Here is a 27,469-nt window from a genome sequence, read left to right on the forward strand (position 1 = left end):
AGAAGCCTGGCCAACAAGATGGGAGAGCTGGAGCTGCTGATGTTTGAGGAGGACTTAGATTTTGTGGGGATAACTGAGACTTGGTTTGACAGCTCTCATGATTGGATGGCGTCCATTCAGGGATATTCCTTTTATCGCAGAGATAGAGAAGGTAAAAAAGGGGGAGGGGTATGTCTGTATATTAAGAACAGTATACAGGTAAATATGAGGGATGATATTAATAATGGAGCTATGGACGAGGCAGAATCCCTATGGGTAGAGCTTCAAAGGGAAGGCACGGTGGGGAAGGTAATATTGGGCGTATGCTATAGGCCCCCCAACCTGAGGGAGGAGGGGGAGGCGGACCTCATTTTACAGATAGGATTGGCAGCAAGGATGGGAAACGTCATTATAATGGGGGACTTTAATTATTCAGATATAGACTGGGCAGAAGGAACCGCACACTCAGCCAAGGCTAGGCAGTTCCTAAATGTTTTGCAGGACAATTTCATGGGTCAGATGGTGAATGCACCGACGAGAAAAGATGCGGTACTTGACCTGCTGATTACCAACAATTCAGACCTGATCACGGATATAGAAATACGGGACAACTTAGGAAACAGTGACCATAGGTCAATAAGTTTCAGTATTAATTACAGTTATAGGAAGCAGAGGGGTAATATAAGGACGTTGAATTTCAAAAGAGCCAATTTCCCAAAACTGCGCTCGCTGCTAGAAAATATCAATTGGGATAGAACCCTGGGAACAAATAACACGGAGGAAAAATTGGAGTGCTTCAAAAGCATACTTAACAAGGGGATTAACCAGTGCATTCCAAAGGGAAATAAATTTAAAAGAGCAAAGTTAAACCCTGGGTGGCTAAACTCCAACATAAAAATGCATATTAGTGCTAAAGAAAAGGCCTTCAAAAAATACAAGACTGAGGGGTCATTGGCAGCATTTAATCATTACAAAGAGTGTAATAAGAAATGTAAAGGCAAAATCAGGGCGGCTAAAATAGAACACGAGAGACATATAGCGGAGGAGAGTAAAAAGAACCCCAAGAAGTTCTTTAAGTATATAAAAAATAAGAAAGCGAGGCCAGAACACATTGGCCCCATAAAAGATGACAAAGGTAATATGGCCACTGAGGACAAAGAAAAGGCGGAAGTGTTAAATAATTTCTTCTCTTCAGTCTTCACAAAAGAATCGGGGGGCTACACGAACCTAGCTTGTAAGGTCGAACTAAACAACACACCTCAGGAAGTGCCGCCATGGCTAACAGAAGATAGACTTAGAACTAAACTAGAGAAACTTAACATAAATAAATCACCGGGACCGGATGGCTTGCACCCGAGGGTTCTTAAAGAGCTCAGCCAGGTGATTGCCAGACCCTTATTCTTGATCTTTAAGGATAGTTTACAGATGGGTATGGTGCCAGCTGATTGGAAAAAAGCCAACGTGGTACCAATATTTAAAAAGGGGCCGAGGTGTATCCCGGGGAACTATAGGCTGGTCAGCCTAACATCTGTAGTCTGCAAGATTTTGGAGGGGATATTAAGGGACCATATACAAGACTTTAGTAATGAAAACTGTATTATTAGTAGCAATCAGCATGGATTTATGAAAAATCGTTCTTGCCAAACCAATCTATTAACCTTCTACGATGAAGTGAGCTGCCACCTAGATAAAGGTAAGGCGGTGGATGTGGTGTATCTGGACTTTGCAAAGGCCTTTGACACCGTTCCCCACAAACGCTTACTGTACAAACTAAGGAAGGTAGGTATGGACCATAAGGTGAGTACCTGGATAGAGAACTGGCTCCAGGGGAGAGTCCAGAGGGTGATGATTAATGGGGAGTACTCGGATTGGGCGGGTGTGGAAAGTGGGGTCCCCCAGGGTTCGGTCCTGGGACCAATCCTGTTTAATTTATTCATAAGTGATCTAGAGGAGGGGATATCTAGTACAATCTCGGTATTTGCAGATGATACTAAACTAGGCATGCCAATATCTTCTATGCAGGATGTGGAAACCTTACAAGCAGACCTGAACAAAATAACGGGGTGGGCAACTACATGGCAGATGAGGTTTAATGTTGAAAAATGTAAAGTAATGCACTTGGGGGCCAAAAACCAGAAAGCAAGCTACTCACTAGGGGGGGAACCTCTGGGTGAGTCTAAGATGGAAAAAGACTTGGGGGTACTGGTAGACAACAGGCTTGGCAGTGGCATGCAATGCCAAGCCGCTGCAAGTAAAGCCAACAGAATACTGGGATGTATAAAAAAGGGGATTCACTCCAGAAATAAAGAGATTATTCTCCCTCTCTACAAGACTCTGGTCCGGCCACATCTGGGGTATGCTGTCCAGTTCTGGGCACCGGTCCTCAGGAAGGATGTGCTGGAATTGGAAAGAGTCCAGAGAAGGGCAACAAAAATAATTAGGGGAATGGAGGACATCAGCTATGAGGAAAGGCTACAAGCACTGAACCTATTCTCTCTGGAGAAGAGAAGATTGAGGGGGGATATGATATCAATGTACAAATACTGTACTGGCGACCCTGGCATAAGGAACAATCTATTCAGAGTAAGGGAATACAATAAGACGCGTGGCCACTCACTACAACTAGAGGAAAGGCGGTTTAACCTTAAAATGCGTAAGGGGTTCTTCAATGTAAGAGCGGTAAGGATGTGGAATTCTCTTCCACAAGCAGTCGTATCAGCAGGGAGCATTGATAGTTTCAAAAAACTGTTAGATGGTCACCTTAGAGACCACAACATACAGGGGTATACAACTAGAGGAAAAGGCGGTTTAACCTTAAAATGCGTAAGGGGTTCTTCACTGTAAGAGCGGTAAGGATGTGGAATTCTCTTCCACAAGCAGTCGTATCAGCAGGGAGCATTGATAGTTTCAAAAAACTGTTAGATGGTCACCTTAGAGACCACAACATACAGGGGTATACAATGTACGGTTAAAAGCAAACACACACACACATCATAGGTTGAACTGGATGGACTGTTGTCTTTTTTCAACCTCACTAACTATGTAACTATGTTCTTGGAGGATGAAGGAATTGATAACATTGAATGTCCCCCACGCTCGCCTGATCCAAATCCAATAGAACATCTTTGGGATATCATGTTTCGGTCCATCCGACGCCGCCAGGTTGCACCTCAGTCTGTTCAGAAACTCAGTGATGCCCGGGTCCACATCTGAGGGGAAATACCCCAAGACACCATCCGTCATCTCATTAGGAGTATAGCCTCGATGTTGTCAAGCATGCATACAAATATGTGGGGCCATACAAACTACTGAGTACCATTTTGAGTTGCTGCAATGAAATTTCAGCAAAATAGACTAGCCTGCTGCATCATTTTTTCACTTACATTTTTACGGTGTCTTTGAATTCAGCCCTCTTTAGGGTGATCATTTTCATTTCCATCCCAAAAGCATGGACTCCACTAGACCTCTGAAAGTATGCTGTGGTGTCTGGCACCAGGTCGTCAGTAGCAGATTCTTTAGGTCCCATAAGTTGCAAGGCATTGCCTCCATGGATTGAATTTCCAATAGTGCATCCAGGTGTCGTCTCTTCCCCATGTAAGCAACATACATGCACCCAGTCATCCACACGATGTAAGAGAAAATGTGATTAATCAGACCAGCCTACCTTCTTCCATTGCTTCACGGTCCAGTTCTGATGTTCATGTGCCCATTGTGGGTGCTTTTGGCTGTGGACATGGGTCAGTATGGTTACCCTGACCGGTCTGCGGCTACATAGCCCTATACACAATGAACTGTGATGCACTGTATTCTCTAAAATCTTTCTGTTGGAACCAGCATTAAGCCAGCCTTCCTTCCCCGTGTGCATCAGTGTGCCTTGGTCGCCCATGACCCTGTCACTGGTTTTCCATTCTTAGACCACTTTTGGTAGGGTCTGACCACCGCAGATTGAAAACATCCCACAGGAGCTGCAGTTTTTTTATTGCTTTGACTCATTTGTCTAACCATTACAGTTTGCCCTTGTAAAAGTTACTCAAATCCTAATGCCTGCCCATTTATTTTTTTCAACATATCAAATTCAGGGACAAAATATTCACTTGCTGCTTAATATTTCCCACCCGCTTTCAGATGCCATTGCAACAAGATAATCACTGTTATTCACTTTACCTGTCAATGGTCATAATGGTATGGCTGTGTATACTGTAAATACGTTATCATAATTAATGACAAAGCTATTGCCCATTGCAGACATTTTAAAAATTGCTCTGGTCTATAGGGGATATACAGGTATGAAAGTTGAACTAGTTAAATAGATTTATTCAGAGTGTGATATTTGCAGTCAGCATTTTAAAATCTCAGATTTATTGTTAGACCAATACAAATACATGTAACTCCAGCAGTTTCAGATATTTATGATAACCTTGCTGTCCTGTAAATGGAGATTATGTTTTGGTATAATATTACATCAAGTTGGCATTGAATTCCTTCAAATGGTTGAGCCAGAAAGATTTGACTACCGTCTACTATGGAAATTTGAAATCTATAACAGGGATATTCACAATGTATACAAATGTTTCTGTTCCTGGCCAATTTAAGTTTAAAGGTAATGTATGTTTAAAAAAAAAATAAAATGTGTACTGTCAGTATGATAAATAATCATTATCTGTAGTATCCACTGCATTAATAAATTTATTCTGAAAAAAAAAATGTATAGCTACAAATGGTTCTGTATAAAGCAAACTCAAATGAGAGTTTAAGATATATCACTAGCTAGTTTTTATGTTGAGAGAATTATGACTACTTTTCACCAAAACAGTTTTATTATTATTATTATTTGCTTTGATGTACTGTATAAAGTAGCAACATTTAATGCAGAAATGTACAACAGTGTTAGGTTGTAAATAAAAATGCAAAAAAAAATGCATGCAAAGACAAACACAAGAAAAGAGGAAAACCCTGCTCATGTTGAGACACAGCCTAAAGGTGGCCATAGTTGGATCGAAATTTGTCCGGTTCAGCAGGGACCGGCAGAATTTCTATCCATGTGTGGCCAATGCAGTTGAACAGAAGTTAATCTTTCAACCACCCTGTCAGATAAAAGCCAATGGCTGTTGTACTGATCTGTATATTTTGACAGCTGGGGAGTCTCCCCACTGTCGGGATACAATATTACTGTGGGGGGATTTCCCCTTCCTCCTCAATTTTGTGAATGGGGGATCAGTTTGTTTTTTTTTCCTTCAGCTACCAGGCTGAGCAGAAAAATCGGAACCATGTGAACAATAGGTAAGGGTGATGGCAGAGGAGTATAGTTAAACTGGAACAAAATAAAAAATGAAATATATACCGTAGTGCACAGGGTGAACCTTACCAACTATGCATGGTGCTGTCTGTTACTTGCATTACACAGCTATTTTTTTTTTTATAGCGCCCCATGTAACATAATTTGATTACCTGTTGATCCTGCAAGTAGATGTAATTTTTTTCTGCTTCCTTTAACAGGATGAGTAGAGAGAAATCACTTTAGCGTTCCCACCCTGTGGATAGTATAGGTTTAGATATACTGTAAATGTAGATTTAGATGTGTGTGTATATATATATATATATATATATATATATATATATATATATATATATATATATACAGTGGGTACGGAAAGTATTCAGACCCCCTTAAATTTTTCACTCTTTGTTATATTGCAGCCATTTGCTAAAATCATTTAAGTTCATTCTTCTTCCTTATGAATGTACACATAGCACCCCATACTGACAGAAAAACACAGAATTGTTGACATTGTTGCAGATTTATTAAAAAAGAAAAACTGAAATATCACATGGTCCTAAGTATTCAGACCCTTTGCTCAGTATTTAGTAGAAGCCCCCTTTTGATCTAATACAGCCAGGAGTCTTTTTGGGAAAGATGCAACAAGTCTTTCACACCTGGATTTGGGGATCCTCTGCCATTCCTCCTTGCAGATCCTCTCCAGTTCTGTCAGGTTGGATGGTAAACGTTGGTGGACAGCCATTTTTAGGTCTCTCCAGAGATGCTCAATTGGGTTTAAGTCAGGGCTCTGGCTGGGCCATTCATGGACAGTCACGGAGTTGTTGTGAAGCCACTCCTTCGTTATTTTAGCTGTGTGCTTAGGGTCATTGTCTTGTTGGAAGGTAAACCTTCGGCCCAGTCTGAGGTCCAGAGCACTCTGGAGAAGGTTTTTGTCCAGGATATCCCTGTACTTGGCCGCATTCATCTTTCCCTCGATTGCAACCAGTCGTCCTGTCCCTGCAGCTGAAAAACACCCCCACAGCATGATGCTGCCACCACCATGCTTCACTGTTGGGACTGTATTGGACAGGTGATGAGCAGTGCCTGGTTTTCTCCACACATACCGCTTAGAATTAAGGCCAAAAAGTTCTATTTTGGTCTCATCAGACCAGAGAATCTTATTTCTCACCATCTTGGAGTCCTTCAGGTGTTTTTTAGCAAACTCCATGTGGGCTTTCATGTGTCTTACACTGAGGAGAGGCTTCCGTCGGGCCACTCTGCCATAAAGCCCCGACTGGTGGAGGGCTGCAGTGATGGTTGACTTTCTACAACTTTCTCCCATCTCCTGACTGCATCTCTGGAGCTCAGCCACAGTGATCTTTGGGTTCTTCTTTACCTCTCTCACCAAGGCTCTTCTCCCCCGATAGCTCAGTTTGGCCGGACGGCCAGCTCTAGGAAGGGTTCTGGTCGTCCCAAACGTCTTCCATTTGAGGATTATGGAGGCCACTGTGCTCTTAGGAACCTTAAGTGCAGCAGAAATCTTTTTGTAACCTTGGCCAGATCTGTGCCTTGCCACAATTCTGTCTCTGAGCTCTTCAGGCAGTTCCTTTGACCTCATGATTCTCATTTGCTCTGACATGCATTGTGATCTGGAAGGTCTTTATATAGACAGGTGTGTGGCTTTCCTAATCAAGTCCAATCAGTATAATCAAACACAGCTGGACTCAAATGAAGGTGTAGAACCATCTCAAGGATGATCAGAAGAAATGGAAAGCACCTGAGTTAAATATATGAGTGTCACAGCAAAGGGTCTGAATACTTAGGACCATGTGATATTTCAGTTTTTCTTTTTTAATAAATCTGCAACAATGTCAACAATTCTGTGTTTTTCTGTCAGTATGGGGTGCTATGTGTACATTCATGAGGAAGAAGAATGAACCTAAATGATTTTAGCAAATGGCTGCAATATAACAAAGAGTGAAAAATTTAAGGGGGTCTGAATACTTTCCGTACCCACTGTATATATATATATATATATATATACATTCAATGTATATCTAAAACAGGTATACTGTAAAACATTCACGGGTCTTGCAGAGGAGATAGATCAAAACAGCAGTGTTTTTATTGTCGATTGAAGCTCAGTTCATCTTTTTAAAGACATAACACGGAAGTAAATAGATCAATAAACCCAAATTCCCACCCCCCAACAACACCCCGTAGTGATGACATCACACAGTTGAAGGGTAAAAGACACATACAGGATAGAGGTCAAGGAAAGATCACAAAAGGAGCAAATCACAATATTCTTAAAAAAAGCAACATTTACAACATCCTAGCTTATAAAATAAAATAAAATAAAGCTATTTACTGTATAAAAATGACAAATGCAGAAAAAGTGGAAAAAACAAAGCATATTATAAATTCTCACAGGATGGCAGTCATTGCACATGGGAATCACCAGGCAGGAATGGACCATCCATAATTAGTAACATGACATAATAATAAAACCACAAATAATGTGCTAGGACAATATAGCAACAGCAAAACTGTCGGGTTTCCTGTGGATCTATTGTCTTTGTTTTGTGTGGGCTACTATTCACACTGTTACACATTTTCAATTTTGACACATGTAGGGTGCTTGGTCTTACCTAATGTTTTTTTGAGCATTTGCGTTTAGAAGTGTTTTTAAACGCAATTTACCGCGCTCGGATGCGTTTTCACACTGTTACAACCATTTGGCATTGTAAATGCCAATAACCTTTCTTCCTAAATGCAATTTTTTGCTTTTGTAGCACTACCCCCGTAGGAGCTGCTGATTAGACTATTGGGTCTACGTCCTGCCTACCAACCCTCAAATATGGCTCGAACCCTCCCTAGGCACAACTGACACAATATGAGTTAATAACACCAGAGGACTATTAAGGAGCAAAAATGGGCAGATATCACTTTAAATGAGAATAAATATCTGGTTACCTTTCTCCAGTAGGTCCCTGTGGCCCAGGTGCGACACCAAAGTTTACGTTTAGCTAAAACAACTTCACTGGGGTGCAATGAGAACAGCATACATTAGAATACAAATGTACTTCACAACATACTGCAGGAGACATCTAATGAACTGGAATTTAATCAAATTGGTAAGTCATGTAATTAATACAGCTACACAGGTCTTCTTGTGTAGTTAAATGACACACAGGAGCCCTTCCCTTAAAGTTACTCTCTGTACACGTCCAATCACTTTACCATATAGGCCAGACTTATACGGACCCCACACACGCAGTTTCTTTTCCCGGATGGATGTCTTCGCTAGCAAATGTTGGTGCACATCAATTTATAATCCAAGAGAGGTAATAGGCAGTTCTAGGAGGGACACAGTAATGTTAAAGGCTCCAAACATGCACCTAATGTCTTGTCACACAGGGATGGGTGGCTCACTAGTGTTGCAAGTGTTGTATCCTGGCGTTTTATGCACCAGGTACTCACTTGGTGATTTCTGTGAAGGTACACTAGGCCTCAAGTATGTGACAGAACATCAGCTACTGATATAGTACCACCCAGAGACACTTTCTCCCAACAGAGAATCCATTTGTGGGCAGGTGCCCTTCTCACCAACCAGCCTCTTTCTTTAGGAGCTCTCCACCTCTGATTTCTGTCACCAGCCGCCCTTGTGGTTAGATGTGGGCAACACCAGTCTCTGCAGAGCATCAATGGGTTCTCTGGGAAGGCTCCTTTACTGAAGATGAAATGCTTCCACTCAGTCACTTCAGGCCTAGTCCGCAGCATCAGCCCACAGCACTTGCTTCCTTCTAGTTGTTGTGTGAGGAGACAAGAGCCTGGCTCCTCCCTTCCTTTATAAAGCCTCCCCCAAAAGGCTATGCGGTGAAGCAATGCACCCTGGTATTCCAACTGAATTGTGGGTATCGTAGTATCTGATGAAAATTACCAAGCTGCAGTGTGGCAGTTTGGCCACTAGAAACTTCTGATGAAAAATCACCAAGCTGCAGTGTGGCAGTTTGGCCACTAGATGGAGCCGAGTTCCTTAAAATGTCCAGCAGCAGTCTTTTACAACTTGTATAAGGGAAAACCTCGCTACACATTAAAAAAAAAAAAAATGCCACTAAACTCAACTGCCTCTAAACGACTATAAATGACTCAGGGTCCATGTACACAGGACGCTGGAAATGGTCGTTTAGGAGCAGTTGGGCGTTTTTTTCAGAAGCCCCTGAACCCATCTACATTTTATCTTATCTGTCCATGTACACCAGGTCGTTTACAGTCATTTGCAGGCAGTTGCGTTCAGGGACTTTTTTTAGAACGCAATTATTTGCGTTCGAACATGTGTTTCCCGGCGTTTCAAACGCACAAACGCGTCTGAGCGCGTCTAAACGCGTCCGAACGCGTCTGAACATGATGACCCGCGTTTAGCGTTCGCGTTTTTCCATTTTAAAGGGGAATAATTTTTTTGACCTCCTAGGAACGCTTCTAAACGCAAACGCCGACAAACGCTGCTAAACGCGGGTACAAACGCGACCGAACGGACGTTTCAAACGTCCTAAAAATTCCAGCATTCAAAGGGACTTTTAACAACGTCCCGTGTACATGGAGCCTCAGTGTACATGGACAGATAAGATAGAGGAGAGTTCAGGGGTTGCTAAAAAATGCCCAACTGCTCCTAAACGTCCATTTATCAGCAGCAGTGTACATGAGGCCTTAGTTTGGGGTGTTACAGAACAGTATAATTTTCGTAGACAATGGGGTTGATTTACTAAAGGGATAGTCAGTGCAATGCAAGTCCAGCTGCTCTAGTTCTGAGGGGAAAATGCAAGAAAAAAAGAAAAAAAAATGTATTTTTGCTTGCACATGATTGGCTAGTAGAAATCAGCAGAGCTTCCCCTCACATCTAGATCAAGTGCACTTACATTGCACTTAAAGCGCACTTCCAAGTGCACTTGCAGTGCAATTCTAGTGCACAGTATACTGTATTTGCCTTTAGTAAATCAACCTCAGTGTCAGCAACACCACCAATGTGTAATTGGTCCTTTAGCTTTTACATTTAGATAGGCTTAAATACAGCAGCAGAACCCAGAGCTGATTAAACTAAAACTTTCCAGAAGTCCCGTTCGTGATCTGGGCTGAAGGCTCACCTTCCAACATGACAACCATCCTACGCACACAATCAACACAGCACAGGAGTGGCTTAGGGACAATTCTGTAAATGTCCTGTAGTGGCCCAACCCTGACTTTAACCCTACTGAACATCTCTGGAGAGACCTGAAAATGGCTGTCCACCAACAGCCCCCATCCAACTTGACTGAGCTTGATAGGATTTGCAAAGAAGAATGGCAGAAAATCCTCCAATCCAGATGTGTAAACCTTCTTGTGTCATACCCCAAAAAAATTTAAGGCTGTAATTGCTGCCAAAGGTGCTTCAACAAAGTACTGAGTAAAGGGCCTGAATACTTGAAGAGTAACTCCACTTTTGTTGAGAAAAAAACATTCCCATCTGGGTGATCTATGTATATTACAAGGATTTTAACAAACTTTGTTGCGGTTTCCTACCTTTTGTTATTCTGAAGAAATCACCACTGTGTATTCACACATGTAGAGTGAATCTAATGGGAGTGGTTTCATAATTATCAACCAGCTGCTACATCTGTAGGACTCTAATGAGGTAAATTACAGGGTCTGCATCCCTCTAGACGTGATTTCCTATAAGGAGTATCTCACTAAAAATGACACTTTTGTTGCAGGGAATGCCTGAAATCTGACTTGTATCTTAATGCGAACTTCTGGGAAAATCAGTGAGCCAATCACACAAGCAGAAAATTACATATCTGGGGAGTGTTTTGTACAGAAAAGAACACCTCCAGGTGGCCATATTGCATTGCATTTTACAGAAAATTATAGAGCTGCAGATTGAAATGGAAAGGTAATTTTTAATAGCATTCGCTTACAATATGACTCGAAATAGTATATGCTAGATTAATAAATTTTTTTGTTATTTTTTCCCACAAACGTGGAGTTACCCTTTAACTGCTTCCTGTTTGAGCCATTGTAAAATGACGCCCAAGTGGAAGCCCTGTTGTTCTGTGTGGACATCATATAACATCCTTCCCAGAAAGAGCCTGGTCACACTCAGGCGCAATCTGTCGCTTGCTGTTTTCACCAGACCCAGCGGATGACCGATCAGTGTACCCGCTGTCTGTACCATGTGATCACTGTGACCAATCACAGCAGAGCGCTTGAAAATTGTAAACAATGAATGGTTTTGATTCGTGACATTTATTGTGTACTATTGTGTTGATTTCTTTGATTGTTCACAGTGATCACATGGTACAGACAGGGCCAATCAAATCCCATCTGTACCATGTGATTAGCTGTGGCCAATCACAGCTAATCACAACAATATACACTGAAGGAATCTATTTCTTTCCGTAAAAATGCTTGTTAATAACTGTGTGTATAAAAAAAAAACAGCGTTACTATGGTAACACTTTATTGCGCTGGTCACAGTATGTACAAGAAAAGGTTAAAAAAAAATAATAATAAAAGAGAAAAACTATAAAAGTAAAAAGCAAAGAAAATTTAAAAAATATAAGTCAAATTTTTAAAAACTTTTTTTTTTTTGCGTTACATACTGTCACAAGCCAGTGTCCCTGCTCACTGCTACACCAGTTATATGATGATGCTGTACAGCACTGGTGACCATATATATATATATATATATATATATATATATATATATATATAAAAAAAACAACAATGTCATTTCTTAATTTTCCAAAAAATTTTAACAAAAAATTCCAACTTCAGAAAACACGCCATATCTCTTACTTAATACCTTGGACTGTCTACTTTCCAAAAGAGGTCATTTGGGGGAAATTTGTAATGTTCTGGCATTTTCAGGCCTCAAGAAATGAGTAAGTACATCAGGATTGATCAATTTTCAGATATATATACCATAGTTTGTAGACTCTATAACTTTCCTACAGACTAATTACTATACACTGATTTGGGTTATCTTTACCCAAAAATGCAGCAGTATACATTTTTGACTAAATTTATGAAGAAAGATTATTTATTTATAACAAATGAAGAAAACACATTTTTTTTTCCCCAAAGTTTTTTCATTTCTTTAGCAAAAAAAAAAATCCAGTGGTGACTAAATACCACCAAAAGAAATCTCTATTTGTGTGAAAAAAAAAAACAATAACAATATCATATGGGTACAGTGTTGCATGACTGTGCAATGGTCATTCAACAGCGATGAAAGCTGAAAATTGGCCTGGGCAGGAGGGGGGTAAAAGTGTCAGGTATTGAAGTGGTTAAGTACATGTGATATTTCAGTTTTTTTCTTTTTAATAAATTCACAGACATTTCTAAAAATTATTTTTATAATTTATCATTATGAGGAGTGTAATTTAATGAGAAACAAAATTAATTTAAACAACTTTAGTATCAGGCTGCGACATAACAAATTTTAAAAAGCAAAGGGTGTCTGAATACTTTAGGAATGCTCTGTTTCTTACAGGTATTTTTAATAAACAAGTTTAAATTCAAAACATTCAAGGTATATTTAGCTGCATTTTGTTCAACCTTTTTGTGTTTCATTAGTTCGTTTTTTTATTCCTACTTATACAGATTTTGCTAATGGCCATGGGTGATACTGAGCCTTTAGACACAAATTGAGGGCAGAGAGGCTGGAGCCGCAGTAGTAGCAGTGAGTCAAACATCTGTTTGAGGGGTGACGGAGCCCTGGGGAAGCCCACTGGATAAGTTATATGAAAGGTTGATTGGCTGAGCTGCCCTTCCCAACATGCCTTTCAGAGTACAAAGCATGCTCAGAGCTGTGCGCTGGGCTAATAGGACGAGAAGGTGTTCTGCAGCAGGTGGAAACTACAAGTCTCAGCTTGTCTTTGGATTGCAGGACAGTTGAATCAGAGCAGGGTATCATGTACAGCCTGCCATCATCCTTATGCCACATTTATTGAAAGTTTGATCTGAAAATGATGTATGACAAGTGTGCGATGAGAGAAAATTCTTGTCCCTAACAAACAGTAAGCTTCCAGCTTTGCACCTTTGTCTGAAAATATAATAATAATTCTCATTGTTTGCTATGGGCAACAAAACTTGTTCCTCTTTCCATACTTGCCATACAGTGTCATCTATATCCATCTATTTATGTATAATTTTTCTGATCCAGTATTATTTTAGAAGCTGGGGCACAGAGTTTCCATTGAGAACAGCTTTTGAAAAAAGGTGGGGAGCATAGAGAAGGGTGGCCCGGAGGAGAAGAAGAATGAGTACCTGCACCTATTCTCTAACAAAAAAAAAAAAAAAAAAAAATCATGCTTTCATCTTTTCATCACAGCCTTTTTATTTTTAACTGTTAAAAAAAAAAACACTAAATAAAATTTAAAAATCCGTTTGTTTAGTGAGTATGCTAATTTTTTCCTACATTTTCTTTTTCAATATTAGGATATTTTTACACCAGAATGCAAATTTAAGGAGTCCGTGTTTGAAAACTACTATGTCATCTATTCCTCGACACTCTATCGACAACAGGAATCTGGCCGTCAATGGTTCTTGGGACTCAGTAAAGAGGGTCAGATCATGAAAGGAAACCGAGTGAAAAAGACCAAACCTTCATCACATTTTGTACCAAAACCTATAGAAGGTAAGAATTTATTATTCTACATTATTAATAATGATATTATTGTATTCTCTTAAAATGAATATGTCATATAAATATAAATGTGTAATTGATAAAACAAAGCCAAACTGGTTAGTTGTGTATCGGTAGCAAAATTTAAATGCCCGTGGCATAGTTCAAGCTCAGAGTGGGAAATACTTATTCTTTTTACCCTATTTTTTTTTTCTTGTTCAAATGTTATATTAAATATATTGAATATATCAATATACATATCATGACATATTACATCAATCAAATCAGAAGAGTTCAGAAAGCAAGCTTTCAAAACATAACATTTGCCAAAGGCAGTAGGGCTTGTTCCAATGGAATAGTGCTTTATTATGTATGACATAAAGAGGGCAGACCCCTCACAGCTGAAATTTGACCAAAACCAGGCCGTAACAATAGTCCCAACAAAGACTGAGGCTTCATGATGTCTCAGTTGAAATACAGGTAAATTGCTAAGTGGGTTGGAGGGGGAGTGGGCAGGAGGCAGGAGGAAATAAGTAGAGTAGAGAAGGGGAGGGGGTAGGGGGGAGCCTGTGATTACCAAAGGGGGGAGTGGGAAAAAAGAAGAAAAGGGGAGGTCAAAGGAGAGAGGGGTCCCTAGAGAGGACCATGGCGTGTATAACCAAAAGGTCATGATATGAGTCAAAAGGTCAAGAGTGAGTTATCAAAGTCATGGGGTAGGTAGTGGGTGATCCAGGGCCTCCAAAGTTTTTCATAGGAGGAAACTTAGCCTATTCCCCTATTTTCAAAAAACAGGAGCCGTGGTTCACATTTTGCATAAGTGCCCTGTGTAATTGGGCCATGTTCCTGGGTTCCATCAAAGAGACAAAAGGAAGGTTTGGGACTTTGAGTGAGGTGTATGCATCAAACATGACCATATAGCATTGGAGTAAAAATACATGCAAAATAAACCAATACACATACGATAAAATAAAGAATGTGGGCCAGTTTAATTGTATGCAAAAGATGGTAAAACATATATAATATAGACAGTGGATGCATTCAATGTGGTCAAAATTGACCAAATCATGTTAAAAAATATGCAATAATAGATGAAAATGCAAGAACAAAAAATAAAATAGAATATATTAACAAAAATACATAATCCATAGAGATTGTATCCATATATGCACATATGCTCTAAGCGTTTTGTGTTTTGTACACTTCCTCAGGAGCTGGCACAATCGACAATCTACAAAAAGAGTATATGTAAAAGTAACAATAGAAATAACAAGTGTCAAAGCCTGTTGGGGCAATGTCGATCATAATTTATGCTTACAAATTAGTCCAGGCTGTTGCCTCATGGGACCTGGGGTGGAGGGTACTCTAGAACCGTCTAACCCGGGAGCTGAGGGAGCCATATCAAGCTGGCCTCCATCAAACGTATTTTTTATGAGAAATGTTATCTGCTAAATGATCTCCTTCATAGTGTTTGAAGGACAATAATAAGAGGCTAAGGGCTATGGCATTGAGCTGCATGTTGGAGTCAAATAGGACATTGTGGTACTTATAGGTTTGCTAGTAACATTTTAAGAATAGTGAGATCTTTGCCATTGTCTACATCCAATTGAATATGTGTATTTGATAAGATAATAGAATCTTTATTCAAACAAATTAAAAATGGGATACAGAAGAAACTATGCAGATGTAATATGGAGCCCATAAAGAACATATTGAATTAAATATTGTGTCTGTTTAGGTATGTTTAATGCCCTGTTTTATGCAGGTAGTGAAATTGCTTTAATACACCTAACAACACGGCCTAAGTATAAGCACACGTGACACTTCAAATCTTTACCAAATGGTTGCAGTTCACAAAAGTGCTTTACCATAAATTGTTCTCCTTATAGCTGTTATTAAGTGGATAGATTTAGCTTTTCAGTCCAGGGTGCTTTATGTATGTCTAAAGGGGGGTAATGAGCTTGTAATAAACACTGACATAAGAATGAAATCTTTGTGAACCTTTAAAGCTTTCATTGCCTACAGAAAGTCATGTTGTTTGACATAAGTCATAGCGGTATCCAGCATTTAGTTTTTCATACAGTCTATGACAGATTGCCCTCCATTCTGCTTGTTCCAGTGTTGCTGTTTGTAATTCCCAGAACAGCCATCTTCTTTTGAGATTATAATGCAGGTAAATAACGTGTCATGTGCTGTTTATCAGGTAAACACTGTTTCTTTCTTTTCTATCATACAGTTTATTATACAGATGATGTTACTTATATCTCTACTGCTGTAGAGAAGAAGATTTTAATAACAGATACAGTATATATATGTAATTCAAAAAAAATATTATAGCTAATTTTTTTAACTTTACATGGGAATGAATGTGTGCGTTTTAAAGAAGTTGTAAAGTCAGAAGGTTTTTTTTTAATCTTAATGCATTCTGTGCATTAAGATAAAAAACCTTCTGGGTGTAGCAGCCTTCCTAGCACCCCCTATTACTTACCTGAACCCCATCTCTGTCCAGCGATGTCCACAAGTCACTCGGCCATCCGGGACTTTCTCTCTCTCTCTCCTGATTTGTGGAAACACAGCTGCGGCGCCATTGGCTCCCACGGTTGTCAATCAAAGTCAGTTAGCCAATCAGGAAAGAGAGAGAGAGGGGCCAAATGGCAGCTCTGTGTCTGCACAGAGGAGGTAAATATAACAAGTTTGTTTTTTTGGGGTTTTTTTCTTAACAAGACTTTACAATCACTTTAAAAACCCCTAGCAAGCAATCAGGAATTATCTTTCAGAAATCTGATTTAAAGTGGTTCTAAATGCGTATGTTTTTTTTTTTACCCTAATGGATTCTCTGTGTTAAGGTAAAAAAACTTTTTATGTGCAGAATTCCCCCAGCCTCCCTAAATACTTACCTGAGCCGATCTCTGTCCAGCGCTGTGCACAAGAGCAATGGCGCTGCTTTCTCTTCCTCCTCACTTGACTCTGTGAGAGCAACTCCCACTGCTGTCAATCAAACCCAGTAAAGAAGGAGCAGGGAGCAGGGCTGAGTCACGCTATGTGTGTCAATAGCCTCACACAGTGTGGCTCAGGATCAAGCCGGCACGAGTACCACCATTAGCAAGCAGTTTGCTAGGGGGGTACTCGGAGGGAGGAGGAGCCAGGAGAGCCAGTGGGGGACCCAAGAAGATGAAAATAAGGACTGCTCTGTGCAAAACCATTGCACAGAGCTAGTAAGTATGAAATGTTATTTTAGAAAATAAAAAGTCAACCTACAGATTTCAGTTTATTTGAAGTGATACTAAAAGGTGTACATGTGAAGTTTAAGCTCTGTAGCGTGTCCAGAACCAGAAAAAAAAAAGATCGTTTGTATTAGAAAACTTTCTGACAGGGGGTTTGCTTCGCTCCTGTAACACCTTGCCGGTTTAATAGAAGGCATTTTTTTGGGATCTTTGCAGTCAGGAAAAACATCTGAACTTGTGTATAGTGGTACTGTGCACAAGTTCTGATGTTTTGCCTGCCTCCAAAAACCCCCAAAAAATGCCAGCAAAAACACACCTGGGCATTTTTTTTTTTGACGCTAGCGTTTTTTTTGGCATTTTTTGGGGTTCTTTTGAGGCAGGCAAAACATCTGAACTTGTGTATAGTGGTGTATATACACACATCCATATATTTATATACACACCTAGACATATATAGGTGTGATAGTAGCAGAAATATATGCTTGCGCTAATGAAATCATTTACAGTAATATATTTCTGCTACTATCACACCTATATATGTCTAGGTGTGTATATAAATATATGTATGTGTGTATATATACCACTATACAAAAGTTCAGATGTTTTGCCTGCCTCAAAAGAACCCCAAAAAATGCCAAAAAAACGCTAGCGTCAAAAAAAAAATGCCCAGGTGTGTTTTTGCTGGCATTTTTTGGGGGTTTTTGGAGGCAGGCAAAACATCAGAACTTGTGCACAGTACCACTATACACAAGTTCAGATGTTTTTCCTGACTGCAAAGATCCCAAAAAAATGTCTTCTATTAAACCGGCAAGGTGTTACAGGAGCGAAGCAAACCCCCTGTCAGAAAGTTTTCTAATACAAACAATCTTTTTTTTTTCAGGTTATGGACATGCTACAGAGCTGAAACTTCACATGTACACTTTTTAGACCCCCCCAGATACTAAATCCAAAGTAAAAATCAAAAAATCTCTTTTTTTTTTTAATTTTTTCAATAATTGGCTTTTTTATCAAAAATGACAATTTTTAAGAACTTTTTTTGTGTGATTTTGTGTCTGGGGGGTCTAAAAGGTGTACCTGTGAAGTTTCAGCTCTGTAGCATGTCCAGAACTAGAAAAAAAAGGATTGTTTGTATTAGAAAACTTTCTGACAGGGGGCTGGCTCCGCTCCTGTAACACCTTGCCGGTTTAATAGAAGGCATTTTTTGGGATCTTTCAGTCAGGAAAAACATCTGAACTTGTGTATAGTGGTACTGTGCACAAGTTCTGATGTTTTGCCTGCCTCCAAAAACCCCCAAAAAATGCCAGCAAAAACACACCTGGGCATTTTTTTTTGACGCTAGCGTTTTTTTGGCATTTTTTGGGGTTCTTTTGAGGCAGGCAAAACATCTGAACTTGTGTATAGCGGTATATATACACACATAGATATATTTATATACACACATAGACATATATAGGTGTGATAGTAGCAGAAATATATTACTGTAAATGATTTCATTAGCGCAAGCATATATTTCTGCTACTATCACACCTATATATGTCTAGGTGTGTATATAAATATATGGATGTGTGTATATACACCACTATACACAAGTTCAGATGTTTTGCCTGCCTCAAAAGAACCCCAAAAAATGCCAAAAAAAAACGCTAGCATCAAAAAAAAATGCCCAGGTGTGTTTATGCTGGCATTTTTTGGGGGGTTTTGGAGGCAGGCAAAACATCAGAACTTGTGCACAGTACCACTATACACAAGTTCAGATGTTTTTCCTGACTGCAAAGATCCCAAAAAAATGCCTTCTATTAAACCGGCAAGGTGTTACAGGAGCGAAGCAAACCCCCTGTCAGAAAGTTTTCTAATACAAGCAATCTTTTTTTTCTGGTTCTGGACATGCTACAGAGCTGAAACTTCACATGTACAACTTTTAGACCCCCAGATACTAAATCCAAAGTAAAAATCCAAAAATCTCTTTTTTTTTTTTTATTTTTTCAATAATTGGCTTTTTTTTATCAAAAATGACAATTTTTAAGAACTTTTTTGTGTGATTTTGTGTCTGGGGGGTCTAGAGAGATGTTTTGATTTTTACTTTGGATTTAGTATCTGGGGGGTCTAAAAGGTGTACCTGTGAAGTTTCAGCTCTGTAACATGTCCAGAACCAGAAAAAAAGATCATATAGGTGTTAAAGTTAAAGGAGGGTCCCGACCCACATCCCTGTTCTACTGAAAAATTATCTTTTTTTTTCATGGTTCTGGACATGCTACAGAGCTGAAACTTCACATGCACACCTTTTAGACCCCCCAGATACTAAATCCAAAGTAAAAATCAAAACATCTCTCTTTTTTTTTTAATTTTTTCAATAATTGGCTTTTTTATCAAAAATGACAATTTTTAAGAACTTTTTTTTGTGTGATTAATAGTTAATGGGGCATGACCCAGAACCCTAGGCACTTTTTAGGGGCATTTGTTGGGTTTTAGTGCTTCAAAATGGTGTTTTTTGATTACCCAAGTTCGGGTCCCATTGATTTCAATGGGGTTCTGAAATCCGAACCGAACTTTTGGAAAATTCGGGGGGTTCTGGTCGAACCGAACTTTTCAAAAGTTCGATCATCCTTATTAGGCAGTTGGAAAGTGGTAAAAGAATAGTGCACAGCAGGCATACTGCAAGTGACATATTTGTTGGCGACAGTTTTGAAACCTGGGTCTCCTGTCCCAGACAGCTACAATCCCCAGTTTTAACAGGATAAATATTGTATCAACATAGCCAGTCCCTTTTCTTTGTGTCACTATGCAATTTGTTTTATGTACCTACATACAGTTCATAAGCATCCACTAACAGGGGCCAATGACACCCATTATCTCTGCAGTTCTGCTAGGGGATTCTACCAATGGTGGCCTGAAAATACATTTAAACAAAATTGTAAAAAGGCTTTATAGATTGCTTTTTTGCTACCTCTTTTTTCTACTACTTACTGTATACCACTGTGCACAATAACCTTCCAATTTTGCTGTATAATAAACATTAAGAAGTTTGTCCAAGAAGGTACTGAATACATTATGTAACATATTAGGTCATTTTATGTTAAACACACACATATTACATATAAACTAAAGTAATTTTGAAATTGATGACAGCAACACGTCTCAAAAAAGTTGGGACAGGGCAACAAATAGCTGGCATAGTAAGTAAATGGTATTAACAAGGAAGAGCTGTAAGAACACATTGCAAAAATAATTACAATCACAATAATTGCAATAAATACATTAATTGGCAAAAGGTCAGTAACATGTTTGGGAATAAAAAGAGCATCTTAGAGAGTCAGAAGAAAGAAGGATGGAGAGGGGTTCGTCAAAAAATCTGCATTTAAAAATTGTCAAACAGTTTCAGAATATTGTCCCTCAATGTAAAATTGCAAAGGCTGTGAACATATCATTCTGCAGTACATATTATCATCAAAAGATTTCAAGAATCTGGAGAAATCTCTGTGCAGAAGGGACAAGGTGGAAAGCAATATTGGATGCCTGTGATCTTCGGGCCCTAAAGCGGCATTTCATTAAAAACAGATACAGTATGGTTCTGTGATAGACATCACTGCATTGGCTCATGAATACTTCCAAAAACCACTGTCTGTGGACACAGCTCACTGTGCCATCACAAAATGCAAGGTAAAGCTCTATAATGCAAAGAAGAAGCCATATCTGAACATAATCCAGAAATGCTGCCTTTTTCTCTGGGCCAAAGCTCAATTAAAATGGTCTGTTGCAAAGTCAAAAACTGTTCTGTTGTCAAAAAATTTGAAATTTGCCATTCTTTTTGGCAACCATGTGTGCAGTGTCTACCAGAATAAAGAAGAGAGGGGTCTTTCAGCTTATCAGCACATCTGCAAAGGTGCCGTTTGATATATTCAGATGTTTTTCAGGGAAGGCTTTACATATTTCAGCAGGACAATGCTAATCCACATACTGAATCTATGACAACAGCATGACTTCATGGTAGAAAAGCCAGGGTGCCTAACTGGCCTGTCTGCAGTCTAGACCTTTCACCAATTGAAAATACCAGGACTGTTGAGTAGTTAGAATCCCATATCAGCAAAGAATGTGACAACATTCCTTTCCTATAACTCCAGCAACTGTTAAAAGAAGTGGTGATGCCACACTGTGGGAAATATGGCCCTGTCCCAACTTTTTTCAGAATTCCCTTACTTTTTCTTGAAATGGCACATTTTCTCATGAACTTTTTTTGACACATTTTATGTTTTCTATTGTGAAAAAAAATTGGGTTTATGAGATTTGCAGATCATTGTAGTCTGTTTTATATAAATTTTACACAGCGTTCCAACTTTCTTGGAATTGGGCTTTTGAGTTCTTTCTATTTTGTATTTCTGAATGTAATTTAGCTTTCCTATGCCATTCCATATATATTGCATTTATATGGAATGATGCAGTATATGCAAAAGCATATGAGATTTCTATAAATTATTATATTTTTCCTCATGCTATGATGAGTAGAGGTAATTTTAACAGGCTGGTATGTGTGCTGCATATGATACAGGTTGTAAAAGTAAAGGAAAATAGGTGTGTGACTTATGTACAGCATCATGCATGGTAATACTTGTCACATCCTCATATACAGCACAGAAATGCCAGAACGCCTGCTCAGTATTCAGTGTAATTGCTTTTCTTAAAGCTCCCTGGTATCAAACAGCATGTAATGTAAAGAAGCAAATGTATTCATTGAATTTACCCATACAACAGCACATGCCCTGCACTGCCATCCTGTTTTATGTGAAAGCAAGATAGTGAGGAAACCCTACCTCCTTTGTCACTCTGTAATTATTCATCCTGGGTGCAATAAATTCTCTTGTATAAACCATTACACTTTCTCATGTCTGCCCTATCTTTCCTGTACAGTAAGTCCTTACTTGTAACTTATTAACTTTCCTGTGATGTATGGCTATGTGAGCAAGTCTCCTGGGGCTCAGTATGGGACTCTGATCTCTTGTTGCATCTGTCTTTTGGGGTAAAGTGCATTTAACGTAACATTTGAACTGTCTATTTTACCTTTCAGTCATGCAGGGAAACATACTTTTGACACAATATATGCTGTGCCCTGAACTGAGCAGTGGTGTCAGCCATTGCCCTCCCCAAATGCGTACTGGCTTCACAATAGTAATAAGTACAGAATGGGCAAAGAGACAGTGGTGTTCAGTAAAAAAAAGAATGGATTTTTTTTTATTCTTCTGAGCTGTTTCTGAAACCATGTGAATGGGATCTGGTAATCTTCTGTCTTTGCAACTATTCCCCCCAAGTGGATTTTTTCACATTTATTTTTATAACTTGAATGGATCTGAATTCAGTGGGATATTTACCACTTGAAGTCTTCAAAATACTTTATATTTTGAAAGTGCAAAATATTCTTGGGCATAACAATTTGAAGTATGGAGTTGGGGATACCTAAAGGAGAAGTAAAGCCAACACTTGTTTGGCTGTACTTCTCCTGCAGATCACAGGAGTGCAGTTCGTTCTCCACTCCTGTGACCTGTTTTCAGCAGATAGCAGGCTGAATAGAAACTGCCCTGGGTGGAACATGTACCAATGTGGAAAATTTTTTTTAAAAACTTCAGGTTGGTCAGGAGCAGTGATTTTTTTTTTTTTTTAAGCAGCAATGCGTACAAAGGAAATGATTAAAAATTGCAGGTAAATTACTTTTCCCTTTTGGCTGTAAGAAGACAGCAATAAAATGTCTTTTGCTAGCAATTCAAACTATATACAGCAAGAATGAAAAAAATGCATAGACCCCCCCCCCCCCCCAATGATTTTTATTGAAATACAAAGAGAAAACAGATGCTGGATTCCCACGCCGGGGAAATTAACATTAGACACCATGCGGGATTTCACGCAAAAACACCAGAGAAAATGTGCTATAAATTGTAAACTATGAACTCATAGTGACCCTCCGACTGAAACCAGGGGTCAACGGGTAAAGGGAGTGAACCTGTCTGCTAAAATGGGGAAACAAAACCAAAGTAAACACAAAAAAAAAGGGGGGGGGGTAAAATTAATTGAGGAAGAGAGCAAGAAGAAAGTTGGAGGAACAGAGTGACGGACAGAGGGCCAAGGAAAGAGAGAAAGGGTAGTAGGCATAAGGGATTGGAGTAGATTAAGTCTCGTATGATTTTTAATTGGATACCCCATGCAAAAAAAAACCTCCTTTCAGACTTTTCATGTCTGGTATAGATTTTAAGGGGGATTCCCACACAAAACAACAATGTGCAAGGTCGCCGTAAAATCCACAGTAGAACTTTATTCCCAGCTTTCACCGGGGGGGGGGGGGGGGCATGCACACATGTCTTCATTTTGGTGGTGGGGGGGTTAATTGTTCCTGTGTTGATGAGGACAAGTGCCTCTTCTCTTCCCTGCCACAACCCTGACCCATTTGTGGTACCAGAATCTGAAAGCCCCCTGTAAAAATAAAGGGGACCCACAGATGCCATGCCCCCTTCATGAGTGTGTATGGGGCACATAGTGCCTTTACCAATTCACAATTTAAATGTAACCTCAAAATAAAATAGGGACTTAGCACTCACAAATGATCCTGACAATACTCCTACAGAAATGACAGCTACCTTAACTGTCATCAGCTATATAATCATAGGGGCAGGGAAAGTAGTGACATCACTGACTAAATATGGTCATATAAGCCAATGTCCTGGTGATGTTGGCATTTGCAAGGGAACTACTGCTTCCATAAGAACCATTGACATTGGGAAGCCTATATATATAAAAGAGGTAGAAATAACACTTTTTTATATGATGCTCAGCTCCCACCGAACAGAGGGCTGAACAGGCAAATGTTTTGACGTTCCTCTGAATGCCCGATCCACCAAAGTTCGCTATGAACAACTGGCTCATCCCTATCCAAGAAATAAAAACACTGTGGCTTTAAGTACAGAACAGGACTTATTCAGATTCTGGGAAAAAATCAAGTTTGATTTCTCCATATCAGTTAACAACTTTGGTGCTCCTCACCTTGTGTAGGGGAGAAACCTAGGTGATACATATACCGTACATAGTCCTGCCAGCCAGTGCCTCACATACCATACCCCTCTGCTCAGACCTATGGTAGAAAGTGCCTCATCATATATAGATGGGAAACCTAGGGGACACATATACACTGTCCTCCCATTCGAACCTCACTCAGGCCTCCCCCCATGATTTCTGGGAAAGAGCACATATCTTAAAGTGATTGTAAAGTCTTGTTTTTTCCTATAAAAAAACAAACATGTTATACTTACCTGCTCTGTGCAGTGGATTTGAACAGAGCAGCCTGGATCCTCCTCTTCTCGGGCCCCTCTTCTGTGCTCCTGGACCCTCCCTCCTTTTACATGCCCCCAGAGCAAGCAGCTTGCTATGGGGCACCCGAGCCGAGTCACAGCTCCTTGTGTCCATTCAGACATGGAGCCCCAGCCCCGCCCCTGCCCCCTCTCTTCCCTGATCGGCTATCTGACTTTAATTGACAGCAGCCGAAGTCTCAGCCAATCAGGGGGGAGTATCTCAGATGGCTGAAACACTCTTGGACATTGCTGGACAGAGAGGGACCTCAGGTTAATATTAGGTGGGCTTAGGGGGGCTGCTGCACACAGAAGGGTTTTTTTTCTTAATGCATAGAATGCATTAGGACAAAAAACTTTCTGACTTTACAACCCCTTTAACCATACAGTGCAGTACCGAGGCTATATATACATAGAGCCTGGGTTATAGGCTGCAGGCTTCAGGCGATTGAACACTGACAAAGCTTTTAGAAATCTCCTACTTGGATGTACCCTACCCTACTTTGTGAGATCTACATTTTTTGCTAGGAATATTTTCCATGCTTACCTAGCTCTTATTTACTATGGACATTTGCAGACAGTTTTTAGGGTAATGAATCCTTCATAAAATTTAAAGTACTATTCAGATTCTTTAGGATTTTCATTGGGTAATCAACTTCCAAAAGTCTTCCCCCTAGCCTTCCCTTTATCTAGAATACTTAGAGCTCATCCTAGACAAGGGTCAGGCAAAACCTTTCCTTGCAGCAAACAGGATTTTGTAAGGTCTCAATCATTGACCTTAAGATTTAAAAGATATCCCTCTGCCAGATTTTCCATGAAGGTTTTGGCCTCACGGTGGCCTTAATTAAGGTGGGTTACCTTCTCTCAATTCCACTGAAGGCCTCTCCAACACAATATTTTGTTGGCCTAGAACTCCCGCACTCCATCTTTTGACTTCCAATTTTTGATAAGAACAGATGTCAGCCTCAAAGGCTGGGTAGGAGTTTCCAATTTTTTACTGTTCAGGGAAATTGATCACTCAGGGAAGCATAGCTCTCATCAACATCTTGTCGCTCAGAGCAATGAAATTGTATTTTCACTGTGGACCCCCCCCCTTCTTCAGAAACACTCAATCGGGGTGCAATCATAAAGTCCTATGAAAGTGGCTTATATCAATTATCATGTGGGTATCAGGAGTCAGGCAACCTTGAAGAAAGTTAGTCTGATCTGTGGAAAAGCACTCTCCTGCAAATCTTCACTGTTCACATTCTAGGAGTGGACAATTGGAAGGCAGAGTTTCTCAGTTATCACTGCCTGGACCAAAATGAATAATCTCTTTATCCCATCTTCATCCTCCTATGTAAGAGATTGGGGATTACAGATGTGGTCATCCAGGCCTCCAGGTTCCACAGGTTACTCCTGTTTATGGCGAGGACCAAGGATCCTCAAGCACTGGCATCACATTCACTTTTGATTCACCTGAACCTGTGGATTCTCCCTCGTCTGCTTCACAAAATAAAGGAAAAGAAAAAAATGTCAATCCTTATTGCGCCAAACTGACCTAGAAAAACTTCTACATAGATATACTCAAACTTGTGGAAGATGACTCCTGGCCTTTTCCAAACAGACCAGATCTGCTGTCCCAATGCCCTTTACTCAGTCCTTCTCAGTCACTGGCTTTAATGGCATGGCTAATGAATCCTGTGTTGAAAGACAGGAGTATATATGGCTCTTTTATTTTCACATTAAAGAAAGCCAGAAAAAGCCATTCAAAAAATCTACTATATCTTAAAAAACCTTTCTGGTATAAACACAGGTATTTCAGTTCCAGAGGCTGCTCTGTACCTCACATTCCTGCTTTTCTGCATTTGCAACTTGACTAAAACTTGTACCCCTAAAGGAAAGGTTTCTACTTTTTCCATTCTATTTCAGTAACTTTTGGCCTCACTTTGACTCAGAGATTTATTAGGTTAATATGGTATATTTGGAGGGGCTTTCCCTATAAGCTGCTGGCTGTATCTCAGAACAAATTTGTAAGGAGGACAGGCTCAAATGGTAATGGCAGCAGTGAACCATGCACAAGGTAGGGACCCCCCAGGAACTGCAATGCAGCATCCAAGCAATGCAGCATCTAAACAAAGTTCAATGCAAGAGGGCTTGTACAGTAAGTTCTTAAATCAGGAACTTAAGTCAGTTCCTGACTTAAGCCAGCCATAGGCAATTCGAATCTCAGCCAGTTCAGCAGGGAACCATGTTTGAGCAGGCTGATTGTACCCAAGTCAATCCATCAATCTAACCACTGTGTGTTCTCCCAGCAGGGACAGCTCCCTGTTCCCCCTTCCTTGCCAGGAGAACACAACAGCTCGATGGGAGGGATTTCCCCATCAACACTGACTGTGTTGATGGGGAAATCAAGCAATTCTCTTTCCTGCAATCCAACCCGTGGTTGCAGGAAAGGAAATTGCACCATCTATGGCTGGCTTTATAGGGTGCCTCTTAACAGTTTGCCCAAAACAGGCATTGAGCATCAGTCAGCTTACATAAAAAGGTCTGTAAACAGCTGAGACTTAAATAATAGGAACAGGTAAGATGTGGGCCCAGGAATGGAACCTTTATCCCACCAAAAGCTCCAGGACCAAAACCAGAATTTATTAAGATACGAGAAAACACAAAGTTTGACATGAATGCACTGTCCACACTACTGCTAGCCAGTGCCTCACTACAACTATGCATTGATCTGATAGTTTAAAGTATCTGTTTTTAAATTATAGATTGGTAAAGTACAAAATGTACTGTTTTAATTATGAATTAGGCAAAAGCATCTAAGCAAACAAGCAAGTATGTTGGCTTGACATCTTTACTTTCAAGGTTTTTTTTAAAAACACAAATTAATTTCATAGGAAATCTTAAGCAGAACGATACGCTGCTTTCAGTGGGATGCTGAGCCCAGTTTGATACCACAACCACATAATTTGGAGCACTTAAAACTATTTGTTTGAAAAAACAAAATCTATAAATAGGACAATTAAGGCAGCATGGTGTCCTC

At 39.8% G+C, this 27,469-nt stretch overlaps 1 protein-coding gene across 3 annotated transcripts in view; it reads left to right on the forward strand.

Annotated features, from left to right (window-relative positions):
• FGF12 (fibroblast growth factor 12) overlaps positions 1–27,469 on the forward strand; it is a 701,986-nt gene that overhangs the window by 657,560 nt on the left and 16,957 nt on the right. For all 3 annotated transcript variants that reach the window (XM_082252032.1, XM_082252031.1, XM_082252030.1), the window contains one exon: positions 13,715–13,913. In XM_082252032.1, the coding sequence (XP_082108158.1) occupies positions 13,715–13,913 (199 nt within the window). The remainder of the gene's footprint in view (positions 1–13,714; positions 13,914–27,469) is intronic.

The sequence above is a fragment of the Pelophylax lessonae genome (assembly GCF_965119305.1).
Source record: "Pelophylax lessonae genome assembly, chromosome: 3".
NCBI classification, from domain to species: domain Eukaryota; kingdom Metazoa; phylum Chordata; class Amphibia; order Anura; family Ranidae; genus Pelophylax; species Pelophylax lessonae.